Genomic DNA, 22,564 nt, shown 5'->3' with positions numbered 1-22,564 from the left:
ATAGTCCAGTATGGCGTGCAAAGCTTGAGATTTCGCTAAGAGGTGGTTGAGCGGTGGTGTACCCTCTTCCTGAGTGATCTAACATGACTTTCATTTGACCTCAGAGGGCGATTCCTGTCCCAGCATGCATAATAACCCAGAGAACAGCTGAAAGAAATATTGTTCCATGATGATCCAAAGCCATGTTCTCCGGGAAACTCTGTCGCCAAGAACTCACATGCTGTCCCAATCAACCGCCCCAAAATCCCTCCTCCGTCAGGGCTAAATCTATTTCTCAGTCCCCAGTGGTTGCCCAGTCCCAGCCAGATCCTCAATAACTATATCCCCACCCGTCATCGCTGAGGTACTTGAATGCCGTAACCCTGGACTCGTATTTATACTGCTGCACAGCCTTGTGCTTACCTCGTAGGTGCCAAATAGTGTCCGCCTTGGCCTTGTTGCCCCGTTTAAAGACGAACTGGGGATTAAAGTATGGTAAGTTCCATTAGTTCCATAAGGAAATAATGACCTCGTCCTGTTTCGGCTAACTCGCAATAGACACCAGGATTATGACAGCTCCCGATAGCTTGTGGCTGTGGGCTTTGCCCAAAAGAATGGTGTTTCCTCGATACTTTGGCACTCTGCTGGTATGTGTTTCATTTCCAAATGACAACTGTGAGTGGTTTGAGCAGGAGCTGGATTTGCGGTCATTCAGCACGTGTAATGTAGCAATTAAAACCGAGGTCAGGGCATCGATAGCCAGTCACACTTTTGCGTTTACCCCATCACTTCGGAGACAACGATGCGGTCATGAGGTCCAAGCCAACGGCAGGAATTGTAAAACCGGAGTGGACACGCCCACCGGCGGAAGGTGCTACAATACCGGCAATGCCAGACTACTACACCGATCACTACTACATCTGGTCAACCAAGACGTAATGGACTTTATCAATGGAAGCGGGAGACAATAAAAAATGGAAACGATCGGTGATTATCAGTTTCTCTGTAGGTGATTATCAGTTTCTCTGTAGGGGCTTGGGTGATTCGTAGGGGAGTAAACGGTTTAGTCACTAGAATGTTAGGTCACACTTGCATAATCGATGGATGATCAAACTCTGTGGTGCACCCCCCATTTTTCCTCCGATTGCTTAGCTCCTAGAGGACGCAGCTCTCTTTGCCGCCTGGGGTTTCTCCCGTCCAACCGGTCAATGAGTAACTTTGTGGAATCAATCATGTTGGGTCCACCTCGCTCTGATTAAAGCTCGCTCTCCCGTATCTCTCTGCGATTTCCGCCGATCGCGGAACAAGTTGAATGGGGAGAACCGCCTCCATCCAACTCAATTTCTCCGAGAGTGGGGCCAGTTACAACTGTCAGTTGATCGCCAGCAGCTCCGTCGATCGGTCAGTTGCGCCAGCCCGTTTTGCGCAACAAGAAATCAGGGAAATCAAGAGGAAATAATTAATACAAAAACAGCAGCATTAACATCAACAGCGATCGACACGAGCAATGTTATTTCGAGGGGCAACGGGCTTTGGATCAGCCCTGATCTTAACAAGCCTCTGTCTGGGCCTCTGCCGGGGCTACTTCAGTCTGGAGGGTGCGTAAGCTTTTGCCTCATGTGTTAATCAGTTTCGCCAACGAAAGAGATCCAACCAAATAATTACACTTTCCGAGCCAAACAATTAAGTATTGGTCTCTGTTCCATGTAATTATTTGGGTGTATATCTTTCATCCAGTTGGAATTTCATAAATGGAATTTTCCAAACATTAAGTTCTCTGAACTTTATGGTTTTTGTGGGAAGTGTTTCTTCTTGAAGAAGTTCAACTATCTATTCATAAGATATCCATGAGAATAAGAATCTGGAACATAAGTTATACTGCGTCCTAAATGCTTGAGTTTTAGGATACGGGTTGTGTAATCCAATATAATAATTTTATATCCCTGTTGCAGTGGGTGATCCTTGTCCGACGTCAAGTTACCGCAGTCGCTGCCAACCGATCGAGGACTGTGAGACTCTGGCCTCGCATCTTCAAACCGGTCGCCTCAACATCAAGACCATTATGAACTGCGGCTACACCACTCGCAGCGAGAAGATCTGTTGTCCCGTCGAGGATGCCCGGAGTGCGATGCAAATAGATCAGACAACTACTACTACCACCAGCACCACAACCACAACCACGACCACGACCACGACTACTACTCCAGCACCAGAACCATCGCCTAGCGAGGATTGGCTGAGCATATTCCAGACGGACCGTGAGTATGTGCAGCGATCCATTGGACCCACACACCGGCCGACGAGGGAGAGCCTCGCCTTCCGGGACACATCCGATGGGGCAGAGTGCACGGCTCCGTTGTACGAGGGCCAATGCCTGGCCGTGTCAAAGTGCCCCAGTGTGGAGCCACTCCTGGCCCAGGGGCGTCTCAGGGATGAGGACTTCACGACGTGTCGCGAGGGAACCCGCGAGGAGATCATCTGCTGTCCACTCAACCTGCCCCTTCAGCCGCGCGTCCAGAGTGGTCTGCGTCTGGGGCTGCCGGGCGACTCATCGGAGGTCACTCGGCGGGTGGATCCCCAGGAGTTGGCCGCCATCGCTCGGGCGGATGAGCTGCTGCCCCGCTATCGCCACATGGCCTCGCTGGCCCATCCGAACGCCGCCTTCGATGGCCACCTGCACCACTGTGCCGCCATTGTCCTCACCCCACAGCTCCTGGTCAGCGCCGCCGGCTGCGCGAGACCCAGTCACGCTGTCTTCGGAGTGGCCGATATGCGGGACGTTGACGCCGACGAAGACTATCTGGCGGACATTGTGGTGAGTCCTCTATTCCTCATAGGCAATTAATCATATTCAAGTCATCATAGTCAATTTATCATAGTCAATTCTTTATACAAAAAAAACCAAAAAGTGCTTTGAAAGATCTTGCTGACATCCAACCCCCCACCCCCATGTAATAAATGTACAAAGAAGGAGACTAATTTGATTTCCTTTCCAGCGTCTGGTTCAATTTCAAAGGGATCTGTCACTTATCCGGCTGCAGGATCCACTGCGTCTGGGGAGTCAGTCCTCCGCCAATGTGAGCGTAGCTCCCATTTGCAGCCAGTTCGAGCTGACCCGGCTCCAGGTGAGCGGCAGCCTGGTGGCCGTGGGCTGGGGCAAGGGCGAAGGTGAGTGTTGAGACTAGTCATGACACACCTCTGCAAAAAGATCTTAATCCAAACAATTTCAGAAAACGACTGCCCGCTGTACGAGATGCCCATGCGGTTGCGTCCCACTTCGGCATGCGGGGACCTGGCCAACTTTGGCGGAGTCCAGGGTCTGGGCAGCTCACACCTTTGCCTGGAGCCGATGGGCGGTGATAGCGAGCTGCAGCGATTCTCCAACAGCAGCACCTGCGCCGCCTGCCCAGGATCGGTGGGCAGTGTCCTCCATCTGGTGCGACCGGGCGGAAGTCGCTGTGTCCTGGCGATTGCCACGCCCACAGGCGCCGAGTGCGAAACCCGAACCATGTACTTTACGGGTCTACTCAGTCCGCTGTTCAGAAGATTTGTGGAGAAGGACCAGAAGGAGCAACAGTAGTCAGCTCGTTTAAGCTAGGAGCGTCTAGTAAACCCTGTACTTATACTATAGTCGTAGGTAGAACAAATTAGATGGCCTAATCCAAACAAAGTTTGAACGTGATTTAACAAGCAAGGTCACACTTGTTAAAACAAGTGATTTTGTCAACGTGGTCACACTAAAAAGGATCTGAGTGTAAAACTGCAGTAATGTGACAAACGTTATATACCTAAGATTTTATCAGAGAACATTTTTTTTAAACCTCAATGTAGTCATAAAATTATGTTAAGAATAATGTTAACAAAATGTATATTTATTATATATGTATCTCAGAGATTCAAAGAGGGAACACCGCATTGGGGCATTTGAAATATACCCCAATGTAGTCATAAGTTATGTTAAGAATAATATAAATAAAATGTATAATTAAAATATATCTTATAGCTCCAAAGAGGGAACAGCGCATTGGGGCATTTTAAATGTACCTCGTCTCATAAGTGTGCAGTACATGAGTTTTTTCACGATATTCACGCATAAATTAAACACTTGCCAGTCCAGTAAATCCCGGTTTGCATCCGCTTACCTTCCAATTGTATCTGTGCGGTTTCTGATGAGTTCTTGTGTATTTTTCTGGCTCTAAGAAACCCAAAATTCATGGGAACTGAGTCACGGTTGGTTTATTACCCGACCTCAGTTGAAATCATAATTATTTCCTCTCCTCACCTATTTATGTTTATTGGTTTTTTTGCCCGGGTTTTCCGATCATTTTGAATCCGTTCTACACAACTCTGATTCTAATTCTAAAAACAGCCAGAGGCAATAACCGGTTGGTGAGAGGAGCAATCATCAGCTATCAGCTGCCTTGGTCGTAGATTCAGCTTGATCCCAGCTGGGGATTCAGTTGCATAGGTGATGCGTTACTGAGCGGTCAGAATCGGTACATTCCGCCGCGTTTCGTGCCATATAGAGTTCAGATTTACTCCGTCATAGCCACCGGTTTTCAGCTTTATTAGCTTTACTGGTGTGTACTGTTTTTTTGCTGTGCTCCTCGTGTTTTGCTTGATTTATTGTTTTGTTACTGATTGCCATACTCAGAGTGTTCGAAAACCATCGATAAGTCAACGTTTTCCCTTATCAGAGGCTGGAAAAAGATCGTGTCAAAGGTGTGATTGGTATAAATGAAATAACACTACCATGACAAAATTATACTTATAGTAACCATAACTCATTTAATGACGCAAATGATCACATAGTCTTTAAGATCCTTATACTACACATATTTTGGGGACAGCTCCATCCAAATGTATAGCGGCTGTCCTTATCGGAAACAAATCCCCGCCTGAAATAGTTTAGGAAGTTTTTCGATATCAGGCTATAAATACCCCTAGAAATGATTGACAGAACAGAGATTACGGGCGCCAAAAAAGGTGAATCAACCGATCCCACCTGTCTATATTTTCTGTTTTCCGTAAAGTGGTGAAATAATATCTTCAAAAGTTTGGCCTTGAACTTCCCTACTTACTTTTAAACTTTAGCATCAGCATAATAATATCGGTCAATGGCAGGTCTAATAGAATCAGCGGAGGGGCGATCTCATTGTAGAGCTTGCAATATGTAAATATACATATTTGCTTTGTCTTTGTTGCCGATTTCATTTGTTATATGACTATCTCCTCTTCGTATTTGTTAGATGGCAGTGATCCCTTTCGGCAGAGGAAAAATGCTTCTTCTGGCCACCTTCTTGCTGACCAGCTGCTCCTCCGTTTATGCAGCTGCCAAGGGTAAGTGCAGAAATCAGCCCAGCCACCCAAAGGACATCACCATTCCTTCCAATTTTACAGTGGGCAATGCCTGCAAGGTGACGGATACCTTGCCCGGAATCTGCCGCACCACCAAGGACTGTGAGCCCCTGATCGATGGCTACATCAATTCGGGAGTCCTGCGGCTCAACGATGTGCCCAGCTGTGGCCTCGGCGCTTGGGGCGAGATCATCTGCTGCCCCACCACACCATGCTGCGGAAATGGGTAATCCCCGAGTGGGTTCCGGTTGGACCTTAGACTACATTACTTTCCTTTCGAACCCTTCAGTACAAGCACTTCTCCGACGACAAGGAAGAGCGACCCCATCGTCCGTGTGGATGTGCCCCGTGTGGATGTGCCCACGGAGACGACGGACCGTCCAGCGGTGGCAGGTAGGATCAAGATCAAGATCAGGAACAGGTGATATTCTCTGGGGCCATCTATTAAATTCCTCTCCCTGCACAGCATGCAAGAAGATTCGGGAACAGAGGAAAGGGAGGAGTGGGAACCAACTGGTCATCCACATCGTCGGTGGCCTTCCCGTGGATCCTGGTGTCTACCCCCACATGGCGGCCATCGGGTACATCACCTTCGGCACCGAATACCGATGCGGTGGGTCGCTCATCGCCAGCCGTTTTGTCCTGACCGCCGCCCACTGTGTGAACATCAACATGCCGGCCTTTGTCCGTTTGGGAGCGGTGAATATCGAGCACCCGGTCCAACAGTACCAGGATATTCCAGTGGTAAGACGCACCAGGTCCATCGAGCTCCTCACGTCTTAATGCCTTCTCTTTAGCGGAACGTCAGTATCCACCCGCAGTATGTGGGCGGTAAGTACAACGATATCGCCATCTTGGAACTGTTCGAGGACGTGGTCGAGAATGACAACGTCCGGCCCGCTTGTCTGCACACCGATCCCGAAGATCCGCCGACGCAGTCCAAGCTGTTTGTCGCCGGATGGGGCGTTCTCAACGTGACCAGTGAGTAGGAGCCCCCTTTATTTTGTGGCAATCAATCAACCCCCTCCCCCCCCCACCTTCGCAGCTCGGGAGCGTTCAAAGATCCTGCTGCGAGCGCGTCTGGACCTGGTCGGCCTGGATCAGTGCAACATATCCTATGCGGAGCAGCCCGGCTCCATTCGGGTTTTGAAGCAGGGCGTCATCGACTCGCTGCTGTGCGCCATCGACCACAAGCAGATGGCCGACGCATGCCAGGGCGACTCCGGTGGTCCGCTCATACTGGAGCACAACGTCCAGGACGGCATCTACACGATCATGGGCATCATATCCTCGGGATTCGGCTGCGCCACCGTCACACCGGGCCTCTACACGCGAGTGACCTCCTATCTGGACTTTATCGAGGAAATCGTTTGGCCGGATAATAGGGTGTGACCTCTTCTGGGAATTGTAGACCGTAAACCAAAAGTGGCCGACACACATATCTCTAAGATCTCTAAGTGCGTCGCAATCCAATCAAGCCAATTTGAATAAAATTTGTTCAGTTACAATGTTGTCTTCTGTTCATTGAAGATAGCTAAACTAGCTTAGTTTGTTTAATTTACATTTTTTAAAGCTGTATCATTGGTCTTCAAAGAGGTTTCTGGATAAAAGAGATTTAACTTCTTTCAATTTGCATTTGGTTGCAAGAGATTTCTGAAACAGAAGAGAGAGCACTCTGTGAGCAATCAATGCAAATAATCTCCATAATCTGCCAACGTTTTTTTGTTGTACTAGGTATCCTGCAGTCTAGAGTCTCCGCTCAGCGATTCCCACTTGCTAATTACAGGCTGCCTTTGTGCTTTGTGAGCTGGCTTCTGTTCGCCACGGATCGTTCTGCGATTCTGCCAAGTGCTGGAGGGGAAAACCGGTTCGCCGCTCAGCGGGAGAGGAGCGGCTCTGGGTGCTGGCAGTGCTATCAGCTGCCGGACCCGGCGCTTCTTGGCCGCCGCTCCAGCTCCAGTCCAACCTGGGCTTCAGTTGCTTGGGCGATGCGTTGCTGAGCGGTCAGAAATAAAAGGCAGCCCCGAAAACCAGCCCATTCGTGTTTTGTTTTGCCCAGCGATAGCCACCGGTTTTCAGCTTTATTGGCTCTGCTGGTGTGCTTTTTTGCGGTGTTTTTTCTTTATTTTTTTTTTTTTTATTATTTTCTTTTGTGATTCGCTCGGTACTCTTGTTTCATTTTATTTTGTTGTGTTGTGTTGATTTTCGCCGTGCCATACCGTGCCCGATTGCCACCGTTTTCAAAGTGCTCTCGACGCACTCAATAAACATCATCGATACGAATACGTATTCCCTTATCAGAGACCGAAAAAAGGTCGTGTCAAAGGTGCGTTCGATAAGGCGGACATGGTGGACAGTGGACAGTGGGTGGGGCTATATATTGCATGCTCCACATTAGTTTGTGTCGTGGTTACAAAGGGAAAATTACTCCGGAAGCTGATTATTACTGACATTCGACACAATATTAGGAAATCACTGGCTTGTAAGCGAGAAAGGCATGAGTCCAAGTGATGTCATGAAATTTTTGCATTGATTGCTGAACAGCTTGTTTGAACAGAACTCAGTTTCTATTCGTTACAAAAACCCTAAGACGAGTTCCAGACAGATTGACGACTTGTCAATTAAAAACCCTAATTGTGAGGTGTTTCTTTCTTATCAGTGACAAGTCAACTACAAATTACCAAAAGAGGTTTGGTATCGGGCGGCAGACATCTTTAGCCGGTGGTAAAATCCCAGCCCCCCCGGTGAATCATCTTATCTGACCTGGTGAAATTCTCGTAATCAGCTAACAATAACTTTCCGCTGGCTTACCATCAATGGAAAGATTTTAGAATCGGTTAGAGCCTGGAGTGAAGTCTACAATTTTTTAGAATAGAATATGAAATACTTTTGTTTACGCATTAAACAAATCTTAAGTGGGTCAATGGCAGGTTCAGTTTAATCAGCTGAAAGGCAAGCTTATGAACGAAACAGATCTCAGTCGTTTTCCGTGCTTTTTGGGAGGGCTTTCCCTGTCACAGCAGAAATGTTTTTCTAGTTCGATTCGCGATGATAAGGTTTTGGGATTCACTAACGTCTCCGGGAATTTCAGCTGACTGAAGATGGTGTCGGTGAGAAGGTACTTCCTTCTGGGTCTCCTGATGCTCGCAACCGCGGTGCAGTCAACCGTCGGGGATGGTATGTAGGCAGACTATATATGGTTGTGCCCCGGATCCTCCCCAGCTTGAGCCCTTTCTCGTTGCAGAGGGTGATCCGTGCGAGGTGAAGGCGGACATTCCGGGGATCTGCCGGGCCTCCTCCGCCTGTGACAATATCGAGGGATACCTCAGGCAGGGTGCCCTGTCCACCAACCAGGTGCCGAGTTGTGGCTTCGGAGCACGCGAGGAGATCATCTGCTGCCCCATCGACCCCTGCTGTCCCACTGAGTAAGCTGAGTGTCCTTGTCAACGTTCGTGTTTTCCGTCCTGTTTGCCCTCTGTGTGTGTGCCTCTGTGTGTCCCGCCTGCGCTTTGTGCCCGCCGATGTTGCATGCCCCACTGCTTCCCGGCGTCCTCCGCCAGACTAACGCCTCTCACTCCCACAGCCGAGCTCCCGATGTGGAGGTCCCTGCCACGAGCTCCGAGCGAAACACGTTTCCGCAGCCACAACCACATCGAGTACCAGAACCAGAACCAGAACCAAAACCCCTGCCGCCCACGACCACGACCACGACTACCGAACGGACAAAGGCACGGGAATCTCGGCTGGACGAGAATCAGAACTTCTTCGACTTCAACAAGCTGCTCAGCACCACCACGGTCAAGCCACAGAAGACCCACGAGTCTTTGAAACTGCCAAGCCAAGAGTCTATTAAAAGACCCACTCATGAGTCCATGAAGAGACCACCACAAGAGTCCATGGGAAGACCCACCCACGAGTCCATGGGAAGACCCACCCACGAGTCCATGGGAAGACCCACCCACGAGGCCATGGGAATGCCCAACCACGAGGCCATGGGGAGACCCACTCACGAGTCCATGAAGATGCCCACTCAGAATGTAGGTGCTTGGGGCATAGCTCCTCCGAAAACTCCACCCACGCAGACATCTTGGATGGAGCCACAGTGGGGTTGGGAAAATCGCGAGCCCCGGATTGTGAACCGGCCGCTGAACTTGCCCCACTCGCGACCCCCTAAGCACCAGAATCCAAATCCAAATCGAAATCCTAATCGAAATAATAACAATAATCTCATACACTTGGTCAACGATCGGCTGCGGGAGCAGGGAATGCAGATCGAGCCGGCACGGGAAGTGCAAGTGGTACCCCAATTAGCAGTCACTCCAACACCAGCACCCCAAACTCCAGCTCCACCTTCAGCCACGCCCACGAAAGTGATGGATCCTTTCGAGCCCTATCGATTTCGGGGTGAGGACAGGGACAAGGAGTTGGAGGCGCAACCGGAACCGGAGCCCTGGAAGGAGCCCTGGAAGGAGCCCAGCAATGATCTGGACTTTGCCCCAGCCGAGTCGCGGTTTGTCTGAGCTTAGTTTTGGCATGGACATCAGTTGGCCTCAGCCAGGGAGCCGCATGCAGTCTCTGTCTCGGGCGGATTCGATCGTAGCCAACCCCAATAACCGCTCTCATTCTTCTTTTTCTGTCCTCGCAGTCCGAGGATGACGACGCCCAGCACGAGTCCCTCCCGGGTCAATGTTCCGGAAAAGGAGCGACCAGCGGTGGCAGGTGAGTCTCCTTCTTGGACAAATTTGTTTAGAAGCTCCTGTAGGACTTTTAGTATTTAGATTCCTTTTATAGCGAATTGCATGCTTCTATCCCTTTTCTTTTTAAACATATCAACCAAAAGATAACCTAAGGAAAATATAAATAGTACCGCGAATTCTTCAGTAATTACGAATATTGATCTGTTTCAGATGTGCCCAGAATTTTCGGCAACTTTTTATTTATTTTTATACTTTTAAAATAAAATAAAATTAAAGTCAACAGTTAAGTTAGCTGTTATAGCACGATCCGGAAATACGAGTCAGTTTAAATACTTAAAAACAAAAAGAGTAAAACAATACAAAATGTGTTTTAACAATTAATTAATTTTTGAAATATGAAGTCTAATTTTTAAACAACTCGGCTACAAAATTATTTTAAACTATTTAATATGAAAAACATCTTTATAAAATTTAAATAGTTTTAAAAGTATAAACAATTTTTATTAAAAATCAATAACGAACAATTGAGAGTAGTCCGGCTTAGAAATTATAGATAATTATAACCAGAATGCCTATTGTTATTTTAATGAGTTTTGATCTTTTGCACTATTTATTTATTTAATTAAATTAAATTAACAATCAATTAGGCCATTTAATTTAACCAATATCAATTAGGCCAGTCTCTAAGTAACTTTAAATAATCTCGTTCTTGATGTTGATGCCTTTGTCCTTCGCCAACAGCCTGTACGAAGATCCGGGCCGGCGAAAGGCCTATAACAGTTCACATCCTGGGCGGCGTACCCGTGGACGCCGGGGTCTACCCTCATATGGCGGCCATCGCATACAACACCTTCGGGACGGTGGAGTTCCGCTGCGGCGGATCGCTGATCGCCAGTCGCTTCGTCCTGACCGCCGCCCACTGCGTCAACAGCGACAGCACGACGCCGTCCTTCGTCCGCTTGGGCGCAATAGCCATCGAGAATCCGGCGCCAGGCTTCCAGGACATCAATGTGGTGGGTGGCCAAGGGATCGCCGAGACTCCCAGTTATCCGCTCTCCCAACACTCTAACTAACTTCAACCCACAGGCTGACATCATGATCCATCCGAACTACTCGAGCAGCAGTAAGTACAACGACATCGCCATCCTGCTGCTGGAAGAGGATGCCAAGGAGTCCGACATCATCCGTCCGGCCTGCCTCTACACGGATCCCACGAGTCCGCCCATCGACTCGAAGATCTTCGTCTCCGGCTGGGGTGTTATGAATGTGACCAGTAAGTGGCGAAGAGTCCTCTGGACCGAGCATTGAATAGATCATTTAACACCATCTCCATACAGATCGCGCCAAGTCGAAGATCCTGCTGCGGGCGGGTCTGGACCTGGTGCCCGTGGACAAGTGCAATGCATCCTTCGCGGAGCAGCCGAGCACCATCCGCGCCCTGAAGCAGGGCGTGATCGACTCGCTGCTGTGTGCGGCGGACAAGAAGCAGGTGAAGGACGCCTGCCAGGGCGACTCCGGGGGTCCGCTCATCCTGGAGACGAACGAGGTGGACGGCGTCTACTCGATCCTGGGCGTCATCTCCGCGGGCTTCGGCTGCGCCACCAAGACCCCGGGCCTCTACACGCGAGTGAGCTCCTTCCTGGACTACATCGAGGGTATTGTGTGGCCGGCCAACCGCGTGTGAGGAGTCATTTGATCTGCAATAAATTTAGTTTGAACGGATATTGCTTCTTGGTGTTTGGCAATTTCAGGAAAAGATTTGGACCTCCTCAATTAATGTGGTGCGCAAAGAAAGTAGGAATCTATATAATATTCGGATGATCTTCTGTGCTCTTCAATTTCAATGATAGACAGAGCATTTCCAATTATCGGCATTAAGATTTTGTATTTTGTTTTGAAACATTTTTAAAGCACGCCCTCTATTGTAATTTATAAAAAGTTGCCACCACACCTCCGGTTTTAACTTTCGGTAATCGGTTTAAAATAGTTTTCAGTTTAATTCTCTGTTATTCTGCCTTTAAATATTGTATTTAAGTTATAAGTCAACTGTTGGTAATTTTAAGCCATTTTCCGAATTTGCAGAAAGGTGAACAAAGTCGATACAGGTTTTAAAAAAGCATATAAAAACAGTTTGTGAAGAGTATAAACTATTTTTTATTCATTAATCTTCTGAATTTTCAAATATATATTTTAGCATAATTTTAGTATTTCAAGTGTCTGCAGATTTTCTGTGCCAACTCCGAATACATCTGTTTTATATATCAGAAAAATAGGTCCCTAAAGGGTATTCTCAATTCTATCCTCATTTCGTCACACGTTTTTTGGCACCCCTGGTCTTGGGGCAGCTGTCAAACTATCGCTGTCTGCTCTCCACACGCTCGTACGTAAACAGGTGAGAGCGGAATAAAGCTCACTGGTTGGGGCATTGCCAGCTGACGAATGCAAAAAGCTGAGACAAAGCTGCTTACTGAGCTTTCCCCATCAGCTGTTGTCGAGAACCGTTACAAAGTGCTGCCGGCTTACTGCGACCGCCACCCAACCACCCACCGACCGACTGACAAACCGCCCCAGCACCAACCCAGCCCCCCTTCACCCCCCAGAAGGCCACACTCCTGGGGCAGCGACGTGGGACCTGCTTAAATGCCGCTGCCAGGACTCCTCGGGCTTCAGTTGGTCGCGAGACTGCGAAGCTGTCGGTTAGCCTGCTCAGAGGTGGAGGTGGATCCATATATATATATATATATATGGACATATAAAGACAGTTACGATTCAGTTGGATTTTGAACGATTTCCGAACCCCCAAAAAAATTCCGAGTTCGCGTCGTGCTCATTTGTTTAGTTTTATTTTTGTTTTTTTTTTTTTGAGTGTACCCCATGTTTTGGGCGGCCTGACCCAGAAGGCCTTTTCACCGACAGTTGCAATCGTAAATGTAAGTCGATCTCTCTGTGTGTGCTTATCTGCTTGCTGGTGACTGTTGTTTATCGCACCCACCCACTATATGTACATATATGGTCGGAGCACGGTGGGAAATTGATTCCGGCGGCACATCTGCTGGGCGGGGCGATAACGTGTCCTGATCCGATCGAACTGAGCCAACCTAAGCGCCCACGGACCACACAACAGGTGCATGACCCCGGGTCTAATGATTCCGAATCCCCAGGGGGGGCGGTTCGACTAAGTCCGACTAAGCCAACTTGACTAATGAGCCAAGTCCTGGCATTCCTACTCCTGGACTTCGGAGTTACTTTAAGTATACCTGGACTTAGGCGCAAATCGCTTAGCTTATCCGTGGAGGAATCCCGGAAGAATTTGCTCCTCGGGAGTGAACCTTCCTCGGAAAAATAAAATCAAATTTCAATATTATGAAATTTACCTCACATTTAGTTTTCAGAGTCGAAAAACTGTGAAACTCAAGGGGGTTATTCATCAATAAAATAATATTATTTAATTAACCATTTCATCTTAAGTATGTAAAAGTGCTCAGAATTGATATTAAATAAACAAAAAGTGGTACATTTTAAAATTTTAGTGAAAAATCCGTTATAATTGAAAACTTACAAATTTGTAATAATAAATTTAAATTTGATTTTGGGTTTCGATGACTCTCATTCTTAAAGTTTTAAAAAAGAAAATACTTATTTAATGTTTTATAATTAAAAAAATATAAAATAACATATTAGTATTGTCCTATATTGGTATTAATTTCAATTTTCGGTTTCGGTCAATAGGAGCTAACAGTACTGTTTCAAAACTATCATACCAATAACTAATGTTTATTAAAATTTATGAAATCAGATATATTTGTAATAGATAAATTTCATTTTATTATAGATTTAAGCAAAATTTGCATACTAATTGATACAACTTTATTTTTAATACAATCATTATACGCACCTCTTATTGATTAACCTATAATTATATCAGTCAATAATGTTATATTGATGATTGGCGTTAATTGAATTTTGCGAAACACATATTTAGCCACTCCAAATTATACCAATTATTAAATATTTTAAGCCAACAAAAACACATAACGCACTCTTATTATTTAACGATTTTCATTAAAAGACTTCCAGAGACCTTAAAGCATTTTTTCACCCAATAAATAACTTCCTGCAGCTGTTGCGCCATGGGAATTCCCCGCTTGATATGTTATCCTAGATACTCGCTCAATTACTGAATGGCTCATCAATTAGAAATCGGTCAGCAAATTTGCAAGTTGATTTTAAAGGACTCCCCTCCGGTCCTTTTTCTATCGTCCCTTTCCAGCGTGTCCGTCCTTGTTCTTGTTGCTGCGGCTGATGTTGGCGGTTAGCAATGGGGCTATAAATGTGACACTAAGTTAATAAATTTATGGCTAAAACACACCCAACTGCTCTTGATGGCTGATGTGCGCTTCTGCTAATTTCCCTTCGCCTTTGCCCCATTTCCCAGGCCATTTCCATTTCCATCAGCCTGAATGATGGTGATGGCGCTACATCAACGGCGATAAGGAAGCACACAGAGAAAAATAAATTATATCTCATTGGTATAATGATGGGGGAGCAGGCATGGGGAGCATCATTAATGCGTTGAAACATTCAATTTTGATAAGTGCCATCAAAGTAAAATAATAATAATAAACTGTTTAGTCGTTTTTCTCCGTGCAAAGTCATGTGGTGTGAGTGTGTGTTGTCATTGGCGTATTAATAATATTTTTATTGGCCACTTATTTGCCTTTCCGACTGTATATAGGTATTTGTGGTCAAATACATTCGCAATTTGACCTGGCCAAGACGTATTTATACACTGACCACCAAAACACCCACCCACCCGTTCAACAAATGCGGCTTAGTCTGGTTCTAATTAATAAATAAGAAGGGCGAGTTCTTTGACGAGAAGAGTTGAAGTATAGGGACACTATGTATCCGATATATCCATCCAATTTCCCACTCATCAGGTGCAGCATAAGCTTTATGATCGGCAGCTATAAAAGCCCATTTTAAGGCCCATTGACTTTCGGTATTTTGAGGGGCAAGACAACGACCATTTTAGATTTTATTTTCTGGTGAATAATGCCAGACGATTTCATTGAATATTCATGTGCCAAATGTAATCACAATTCTGTGGGAGGTTCCATTCGAGGGGAATGGGCGTACAAATGTGTGGAAAGTAGACTGCGTTCGGAGATTAAAGTGCAGCGCTTTATTTCTATTTACAGGCACACTCCGCAACTTAATCTCTGCTTCAATCTCGGCATTTGTCCCTGATTCCACCTGCGGACTGCCTTTCGGTGCAAAAATCAATGCTGGGCCACAATGGCGGAGGCTAGGACCCATCCACATCCCATCCACATCCCATCCAACGTAATTCCACTCCTCTTCCAGCGAAGGAAAGCTGACTTAAGCGATGATTTCTGCTGTTTTGATGTTCTGACTTTGTTCCGAGGAATGCAGCAATAAAAATGCCTAGATAGCTTCAAATGCTTGGGAGCAGCCGGTTGTTATGAGGGCCAAAAACTAAGCAGCTAATGGCGTTAGTTACTTAGCTCGAGCTAGGTCTTCTCCTTGCCCCTCCCCTGCTCCCCCTTCCCCTTCCCCTTCCCCATCACTTAAGCCCCTGCTAGGAAACTGTACATAAATTTACACACAAAAGTTCATTTTGGTGTTGTGCGTAAATCTCTTCGCAAATCTCTCATTTCGCCAGCGAAGCGTTATGGGTGACAGTGTGAATCGAAGTGGGTGATACCCTGCAACATCTCCCAAAGGGGGTGGGGTGGTTAAAGGGATCACTCTAATCTCGCCTTGAAATAAACTAAAGTTTTTCAAGCTAAGGCGACTATTGTGTTCGATTTCCTTGACTACTCAAATGAATCGCTTCCATTCAAGGACATTAGATATTTATCGGCTTATTACAGGATTATTATTTTCCAGCTTTGCAGAATCTCATATAATCCTGGCTTAAGGCATCACTTTCATCTCTCCTTGAATAAGCTCAATTTCCTGGTGCCAGGTAGTCAGGGAAATCTATTTTCAGGAATAGAGCAAGTTCATATTGAGTAATAATTATTTTCAGTGGAAAACGTAACTAAAAATGACCAATAAAAAGTTTAATTAACTCACATGTAAAACTAAATAGACTTATCTCCCGATCGTCTGAAGTGTCGCAAACGGTTTCTTATCCTGCGATTGACAAGGGTTGCATATGGGAAAGGATGTCCGTGGCTATGAAGTAACTTTTAGTCCTGCCATTTGCCCACACTCGCACACAACAAATGGCATACATAATCAGTGGGGGTGGGGTAGATGGATCCCGGGCACTTAACGCTGATAAAGAATCAGCTGAACTCTGCAATGTGACGTTAGACATAATTTTTGCTTTATTTTTACTTTATTTTATCTTCTTTTCCGGGCTCCGTCTCTGTTTTTGTTTGTGTTCCAGTTTCTGTTGCTCTTTCTGTTCCTGGTTGCCCCTCCTTTGGGTTCTTCGTTCGCTGAAAGGTCGTTGACAATGGAAAAGGAAGCTCGAAAAAGAAATTTATGGTTGGGCATTAAAAGAAATTTAATCGATTCCCCTTGACTCGGGCTTAGCACGTGTGTGCTGTTACTTCCCATTTCCCATTTCCCATTTCCCCATTTCCCTGCTCTCGGAATTTCCATATGCCTTCTGTCTCTGCAGGTGCACGGTCAGAAAAGTAGCTGAAATGATAATGAAAAGTATAAATATTGGTTCTTTTCATATTTCGGGTTATTCTACATATATCGTTGATTTGTGCAGTGAGTTTTTGTCAAAAATGTCGAAATTCTAGTAATTATTTCGGTGTTCGATCTCTGCATTTTAAATATTCTTGAATGCATGAAATTTTTTTATTTTTTGCCCCACAAAGTTACAAATTCGTAAAAATGAATTTGTTTGCCCCAAATGGTAGGCATGGCAAATGTTGAATATTAAATAAAATATTTCTCTCTGTGCGCTCATGTTACCATTTCCATGTGGTTTTGGGCAAACATCGGCGCGTGCCTCGGACTGCATTCGGTAGGGCTGCTCTGCCCCCAATTTTCCCCCACGAATCGTAAAAACTCACCCCCCCCCTGCCACTGCCCCTTTCACGTGCCTACTGCCGTATGGATATCCTTAATGAAAGCGCCAAAGAAAAAAAACACTGGAACACACTGCCAAAAGTTAAACTCGGGAGGGTGCGTGTAAAATGCGTAAAATATTTCCAAGCTTTGTTGTCGTACTTGATATTTGAATGCCTGTTGCTGTTCCCTGCTGCCTGTGTGGCATGTAATTAAAAATGTTGTCACGCTCTGCCTTTAACAACCGGGGGGTGGGGGTGGTTCTCCTTCGCAACTGTGGCAAGTCTGGCAGCGACGGCACTTAACATTGCATGGAATCCGCTCGAGTGATTCGCCCGAAAGTATGTGGCAAGATAATTAAATGCCCCAGTTTTACCATTCTCAAAAATCTACTTTGGAAATATCAAATTTCGGACCCAGATCTGACGAAACACACACAGATATAAGCTGGCTGTCGTAAATCAAAGGGAAATTTATCAGAATGTATGGTATAAAACTGATATTGATAGACTAAAGCGCAAAAGCTATGTCTATATCACATTTCAAAAATCACGGATCACTGAAAAATATATGTGTGCTCCTCCAGAATATATTGACTACATTAACAAATCCTAATCCAGAACAACAACATAAAAATAATTAATTGTTCTTGCATTCCCAAAGAATGTTTTCCAAAGTTCAGCCCAAAAAGGACTGGTAGGCCTCCCCAGTAATCTCCGAATAACAACATCCGGCTGGGATATGCTATAAATCCTTGCACCCTTGTCAATTACGTGGGAGACTTTCAATGTTTTACTTTACGTTCAGCATTCCGTCAGCAAATTACAAAATTCGCCATAAAAGAGCGTGGAATTGCAGCTAATGGCCATAACACGCCCCAGAATCCCCTTATTAGGACGCTGAATTTGTTAATTTTCCCGTCGTCCTAAAAACGGCGGCATTTGCATGAAAATTTAAAAGAATCCGTTGGGCTTTATTAGAGTAGAAGGAGTTCATGTTGTTTAGGGGAAGGCATTGCCAAGTAACTCCACTCCCTTTAAAAGATTTGTATAATCTTTGTCCATATTGCGACATGGAATCAAATCCTGGCTGTTCCATTAAAGTTCCCAACTTCTGCACCGACTCCCTTTTGAAGTGTTGAGTGCTGGCCATCTTGAAGTTAAAACGTCAGCTAATAGGCCTGAAATTAGCGATGCAATTCAATTAGCTGCCGGCGGGGCTTTTAAAGCCTGCCCAACTCCAGTCGGTCCTTCCATTTCTCCCCTTTATTTTGCGAAGTGACACAGATGCCTTTCATCTGAGTCCCAAACTGGCTGTCAATTAGGCTGGCAACCTTGCCTCAGTTTCAAGCCTTTTAAAATTGCCCGCCCGCAAATCGACAGTGTGCCAGTGCCAGTGCCACTTGCTCGAGTCGAATGAACTCATTAAAGTTAATGAATAACGAGAAACGGGGGGGATAAAAAACGGAGCGTAACGGAACGGCCCGGCGGCATTTGATGGGCTTAAACGCGACGCGGCTTGACTTGTCCCGGCTCAAATCTAATCAAGCTGCACCCCGCCTCACCCCTGCACCGCGAGAAACAAGTTGGTCAACGCAAATTGCGCTTATTAAAATATAATTAGTATAAGTGGTGTATAACCAAAATAAGTACCAGGCATTTTTCTTAAAATACAAAACATAAAGGGTCTTTTTATAAAGTCATACATAAATATCCTTCTGTTTTTTGGGCCAAATTAGCAACTAGACAAAAAGAACTTTTTTTTTCTGTTGATTATTATAAAAAATAGACATGCGTATGGGCAAAACGTGGCGTATACTTGATTTTTATAAATTTTGTTTTGTAGCCACTATTGTTACTTTTTTGAAAGTGTTCTTTTTAGGCGCTTTAGGCATAACAAGTAGATGAATGCCTATTTTACCAAGATGACGTATATTGATAGTAACCATATTTCATATGGGCCACACGGCGTATACTTAATATTTGAAATTTATTTTCCGTGTAGAAGCCATCTGTTAGTGTTGCCTTTTGTGGAACCCGAGCGAAGCCTTTTGTCAACCGTTTAGAGCTTCCCCCCGTGACCGCCAACCGCCCACTTAACCCCGAATGGGTAGGCAGGTGTAAGATTGGACCACAACTTGGGAAAATAGGGCCCGGAAAAGGGGATGTGGAGGCCAAGGAAGCCAGAAAAGTTCACCGCACGCGCCGTCTGCCTTCAATTGCGCGGCCTGAACTTCATCAATAGTCAGGACACGCATTTCGGAGGTTAAGGGCAAGGCCCGAAAGGGTTGTTCAATTATGCAGAGTTGCCGTCAGCTATTTCCAAAGTGTTGTGCCACGTCGGCTAACACCTCCATCCCCCCCCCCCACCCCCTCCCTTTTTCACGGCAGGATAGCCACAGAATCCAAGGGTAGGAAATACGTTTGACCTGCACGAAAACAATTCATTTTTGGCCAAGAATAAAATACAGATTCGCGACTATTTTTAATCTCGAAAATTGTCCGCACAAAGGCATTGCAAAAGCATTGGAATGAATTTGCAGCAGTCACAATGCGCTTTCACCTTGCCACTGGCTTTATTCTTTCGGTGCAACGCCCCAAAATGCAAATGCAAATGCGAAATGCGAAATGCTCTCAGCGAAATCTTTTGTGTGCCACTGTGTGTTGTGCCGCCTATGTAAAAAGTATTTGTCCCGACGCGTAAACAATGTCTGACTCTGCTCCCATTTTTGCATTCCCCTGCGAAGAGGTTCAAGGATTGGGAGCATGGAATAGGACTGGAAAAACCGAGTCAAGGCGAGGTCAAGAGTCACTGGCAGTGCCAGATCCGTTTCGAAGTGGCAACCAGGTGGCGCCTTTAAAGTCCGCATGACCACAAAACCCTGCCACATTTGGACTCCACTCTGTGGGAATCTCGTATCCCTGCAGCGATTATGGCCACATCATCAGAACGGACCGCGAAAATCAATACATTTCGGTGTTCAATTATTAGTCGGCAGGGGGCTAAAGAAAGATCCACCCCCCCCCCCCCCCCCAGCATCAATTTGGGAATAGGGCCTGTGAACTGCCGCAATTTTAATTTAAAATGTTTGCACTAATTTGCAATTAGTAAACTTTTCACTGTCCCACTTTGTGCCTCTCTTTCTGTTATTGAATTCCATGGGGCGCAGGGGGAGAGAGAGGGAGGAACTGGGCGAAGGGGGAGAGAGAAGGAGGAACTGGGGCGAAATGAGAAAAGAAATGTTGCCCCGAGTCCCATCAAGATTAATCATACGCACCGTTAAACATTTTGACAGACAACAAAAGTCGCAAGTTGCGAAAGGCGGGCCGCCTCGATTTGATTACGGTTCGAGTGCAAATGTATATATAGGCATATGGTCATACAGTGGCGGTCAGGAAAATGGCATTAACTGGAAATTACAGTTTTCAAGCTCTATTAGTTTGACCGCAACTGTGACTATGTGCTCCACTCTGCTCTATTTGGGTGGCTCTACATAATTGCTTAGGCCGAGACGCCACAGGCCATTGACCAAAATCAATGCGCCCCACTCGATGGTACCACACCCCCCTCCCCTCCCCCCGGGGAAACCTACACATTTTTATTCCTGTCTGTTTTCCAGGAATTTCTATTCTGAAAATACTCGTAGAACATTCAAGTCGCTTTGAAATTTTGTTGCTATTGACAATTGCCGGTGGCGGGGAAGTTGGGGCAGCATTGCAAATTGCAGCACCGAGCCAAGTCAATGACCGAGGGCGAGTGCAGCCCCAAGGGGGCGTGGCAGTGGGTTGGGCTTTTCCTTTTGCCTGCTGTCGGCACACACACAAGTTAGACATACACACACACACACACACACACACACACACACACACACACACACACACACACACAGCCAGAAACTCTGGCACAGAGCTAAGCCAATGCTCTTTGACTGCACACTCAAGTAGAAACTTGTCAATTTCTTCCGACCCGCAGCGCCCAACCCAGGACCCCCCTTCCCCCATCCCCCCATCCACTCCACTCCACTCCTGGCGACCCATGTGGCCAGCCATCCAGCCATCCATCCATCCATAAGCCTCGTCCTCCGCCGACTTGCGCTTTTATAGTTTTCTTGTCTTGTTCAAGCGACGGCAGCAAGTAGCTAAATCAAATAAAAAAAAAACACAACGACGACGACGTGGACCTGGAATCAACATCGATAAGGACGAAGTGTGAATTCCCTAGGAGTGGCCATCAATTTTGATAGGTTCGGCATGCAAAACTATTTGACAAATCAATTTTGCGGGCTTTACACTCATCGCCTCAACGGGCTATATTAATTCTTAATTTATTTGTTGTTTTTTTTTAATTTATATACTAACTACAGTGATTGCTTTCTACTTGCTTTCAAGGCCTGTAAACGCGTTAGTCTCAAGCTCTTCTTTCCTCTGACTTTTATAGTCTTCCAAATGATGTCTACTTTTCATCTTAACACTTTCCTCGCACGAACACTACATATACGCCTCGACTGGGGATTTCATTAACAGCGCATCCTTTCCTTGGGCTTCGTCTGCAGCATCAGTGGGCGTGGCACTGGGAGGCGTAAAAATCGATGCTCGAACCACTTGAGAAGTTGCAAGTTCTGACGGCGAAACTGGCGAAACTGGCGAGGCTGATTAGCCAAAGGCTTGCGAAATCAATTTCCGTTTAGAGTTTGTCCTCGAAGAGGGTTGCTCAACAGGGGGAAACTGGGGAGGAGTTGGAGGAGGAGCAACTGGGACTGGGACTGGAACTGAAACTGAAAATGGGAGCAATTACTTTGAGTGGCATAACTGGACGATACGCCATGACCCAATCATTGAATCATCGCCGCCCCTGTCTGTCATGCAAATAAGTATGCAATTACTTGCACGCTGCTCAACTGTTGCGCTGCTGATGACAATCCTCCATTTGGGTTCCATTTCATTGGCGGATTTCAACGGTGTGTAAATTGGCCTGATTGGGGCTATTAAAATAATTAGCTTCGACTGGGGCTCCTTCGATTTCCCATTTCCAAATGGTGAAGCGCAGTGCGCAAATTAAATAATTGCACAATTATTGACTTGAATTTATCTGCTTTGCCTGAGGTGGCCATTAGAAATGCCATTAATATGGAATCAGAAACTGCAGGCAGGCAGGCAGGTCATAACTGCCATAAAGTGGAAACACGCAGGACCCAGTCGACCAATTGACCCCACAATCGATTCGATTAGGGATATGCCAGGACAAACCTGGAAGTTGAGTCCCAAGCTGGTGCGCACATTGTGTCATGCATAGAAAATATATGTGTACTATATTTTTTATAGCCATAAGCCGGAGACAAATAAAGCCAAGGCCGCAACGATGAAAGATATGAGAGAAAAATAAGTGAATACGAATTTCGAATGCAGTCACTGCTCCTTTTCTTCCCAACTTAGACAAAATAACACGCATGACCACAAAAGTGACTGTTTTGT

General features: G+C 46.0%; 3 protein-coding genes across 4 annotated transcripts in view; all 3 read left to right on the top strand.

Annotated features, from left to right (window-relative positions):
• The first annotated feature begins 864 nt into the window (after nucleotides 1-864).
• Nucleotides 865-3,972, top strand: LOC108049931. Of its 2 annotated transcripts, none has more exons than XM_017131336.1 (4): nucleotides 865-966; nucleotides 1,932-2,794; nucleotides 2,976-3,147; nucleotides 3,210-3,972. In XM_017131336.1, the coding sequence occupies exons 1-4, from the start codon at nucleotides 954-956 to the stop codon at nucleotides 3,557-3,559; spliced, it is 1,398 nt and encodes a 465-aa protein (XP_016986825.1). In that variant the 5' UTR covers nucleotides 865-953; the 3' UTR covers nucleotides 3,560-3,972. The 2 variants fall into 2 exon arrangements, with proteins under 2 accessions (XP_016986825.1, XP_016986824.1); XM_017131335.1 differs by lacking the exon at nucleotides 865-966 and adding an exon at nucleotides 1,369-1,577.
• Nucleotides 3,973-4,451: 479 nt separating this feature from the next.
• On the top strand, nucleotides 4,452-11,756 carry LOC108049801 (serine protease Hayan). The gene is made up of 14 exons (XM_044460833.1): nucleotides 4,452-4,701; nucleotides 5,229-5,319; nucleotides 5,380-5,563; nucleotides 5,627-5,730; nucleotides 5,804-6,081; nucleotides 6,135-6,318; nucleotides 6,383-6,723; nucleotides 8,433-8,514; nucleotides 8,582-8,762; nucleotides 8,921-9,847; nucleotides 9,983-10,056; nucleotides 10,776-11,047; nucleotides 11,121-11,307; nucleotides 11,372-11,756. Exons 2-14 carry the CDS (start codon nucleotides 5,229-5,231, stop codon nucleotides 11,716-11,718), a joined length of 3,252 nt encoding a protein of 1,083 aa, XP_044316768.1. The 5' UTR covers nucleotides 4,452-4,701; the 3' UTR covers nucleotides 11,719-11,756.
• A 969-nt stretch (nucleotides 11,757-12,725) lies between these two features.
• LOC108049797 overlaps nucleotides 12,726-22,564 on the top strand; it is a 39,537-nt gene continuing 29,698 nt past the window's right edge. The window contains exon 1 of the mRNA XM_017131115.2: nucleotides 12,726-12,964. The gene's annotated coding sequence lies outside the window, so the exon portion shown is untranslated. The remainder of the gene's footprint in view (nucleotides 12,965-22,564) is intronic.

This window comes from Drosophila rhopaloa, unplaced genomic scaffold (assembly GCF_018152115.1).
Source record: "Drosophila rhopaloa isolate 14029-0021.01 unplaced genomic scaffold, ASM1815211v1 contig_3, whole genome shotgun sequence".
NCBI lineage: Eukaryota > Metazoa > Arthropoda > Insecta > Diptera > Drosophilidae > Drosophila > Drosophila rhopaloa.
The sequence above is the reverse complement of the archived record's forward strand: the minus strand, read 5'-3'. Positions and strand labels throughout refer to the sequence as shown.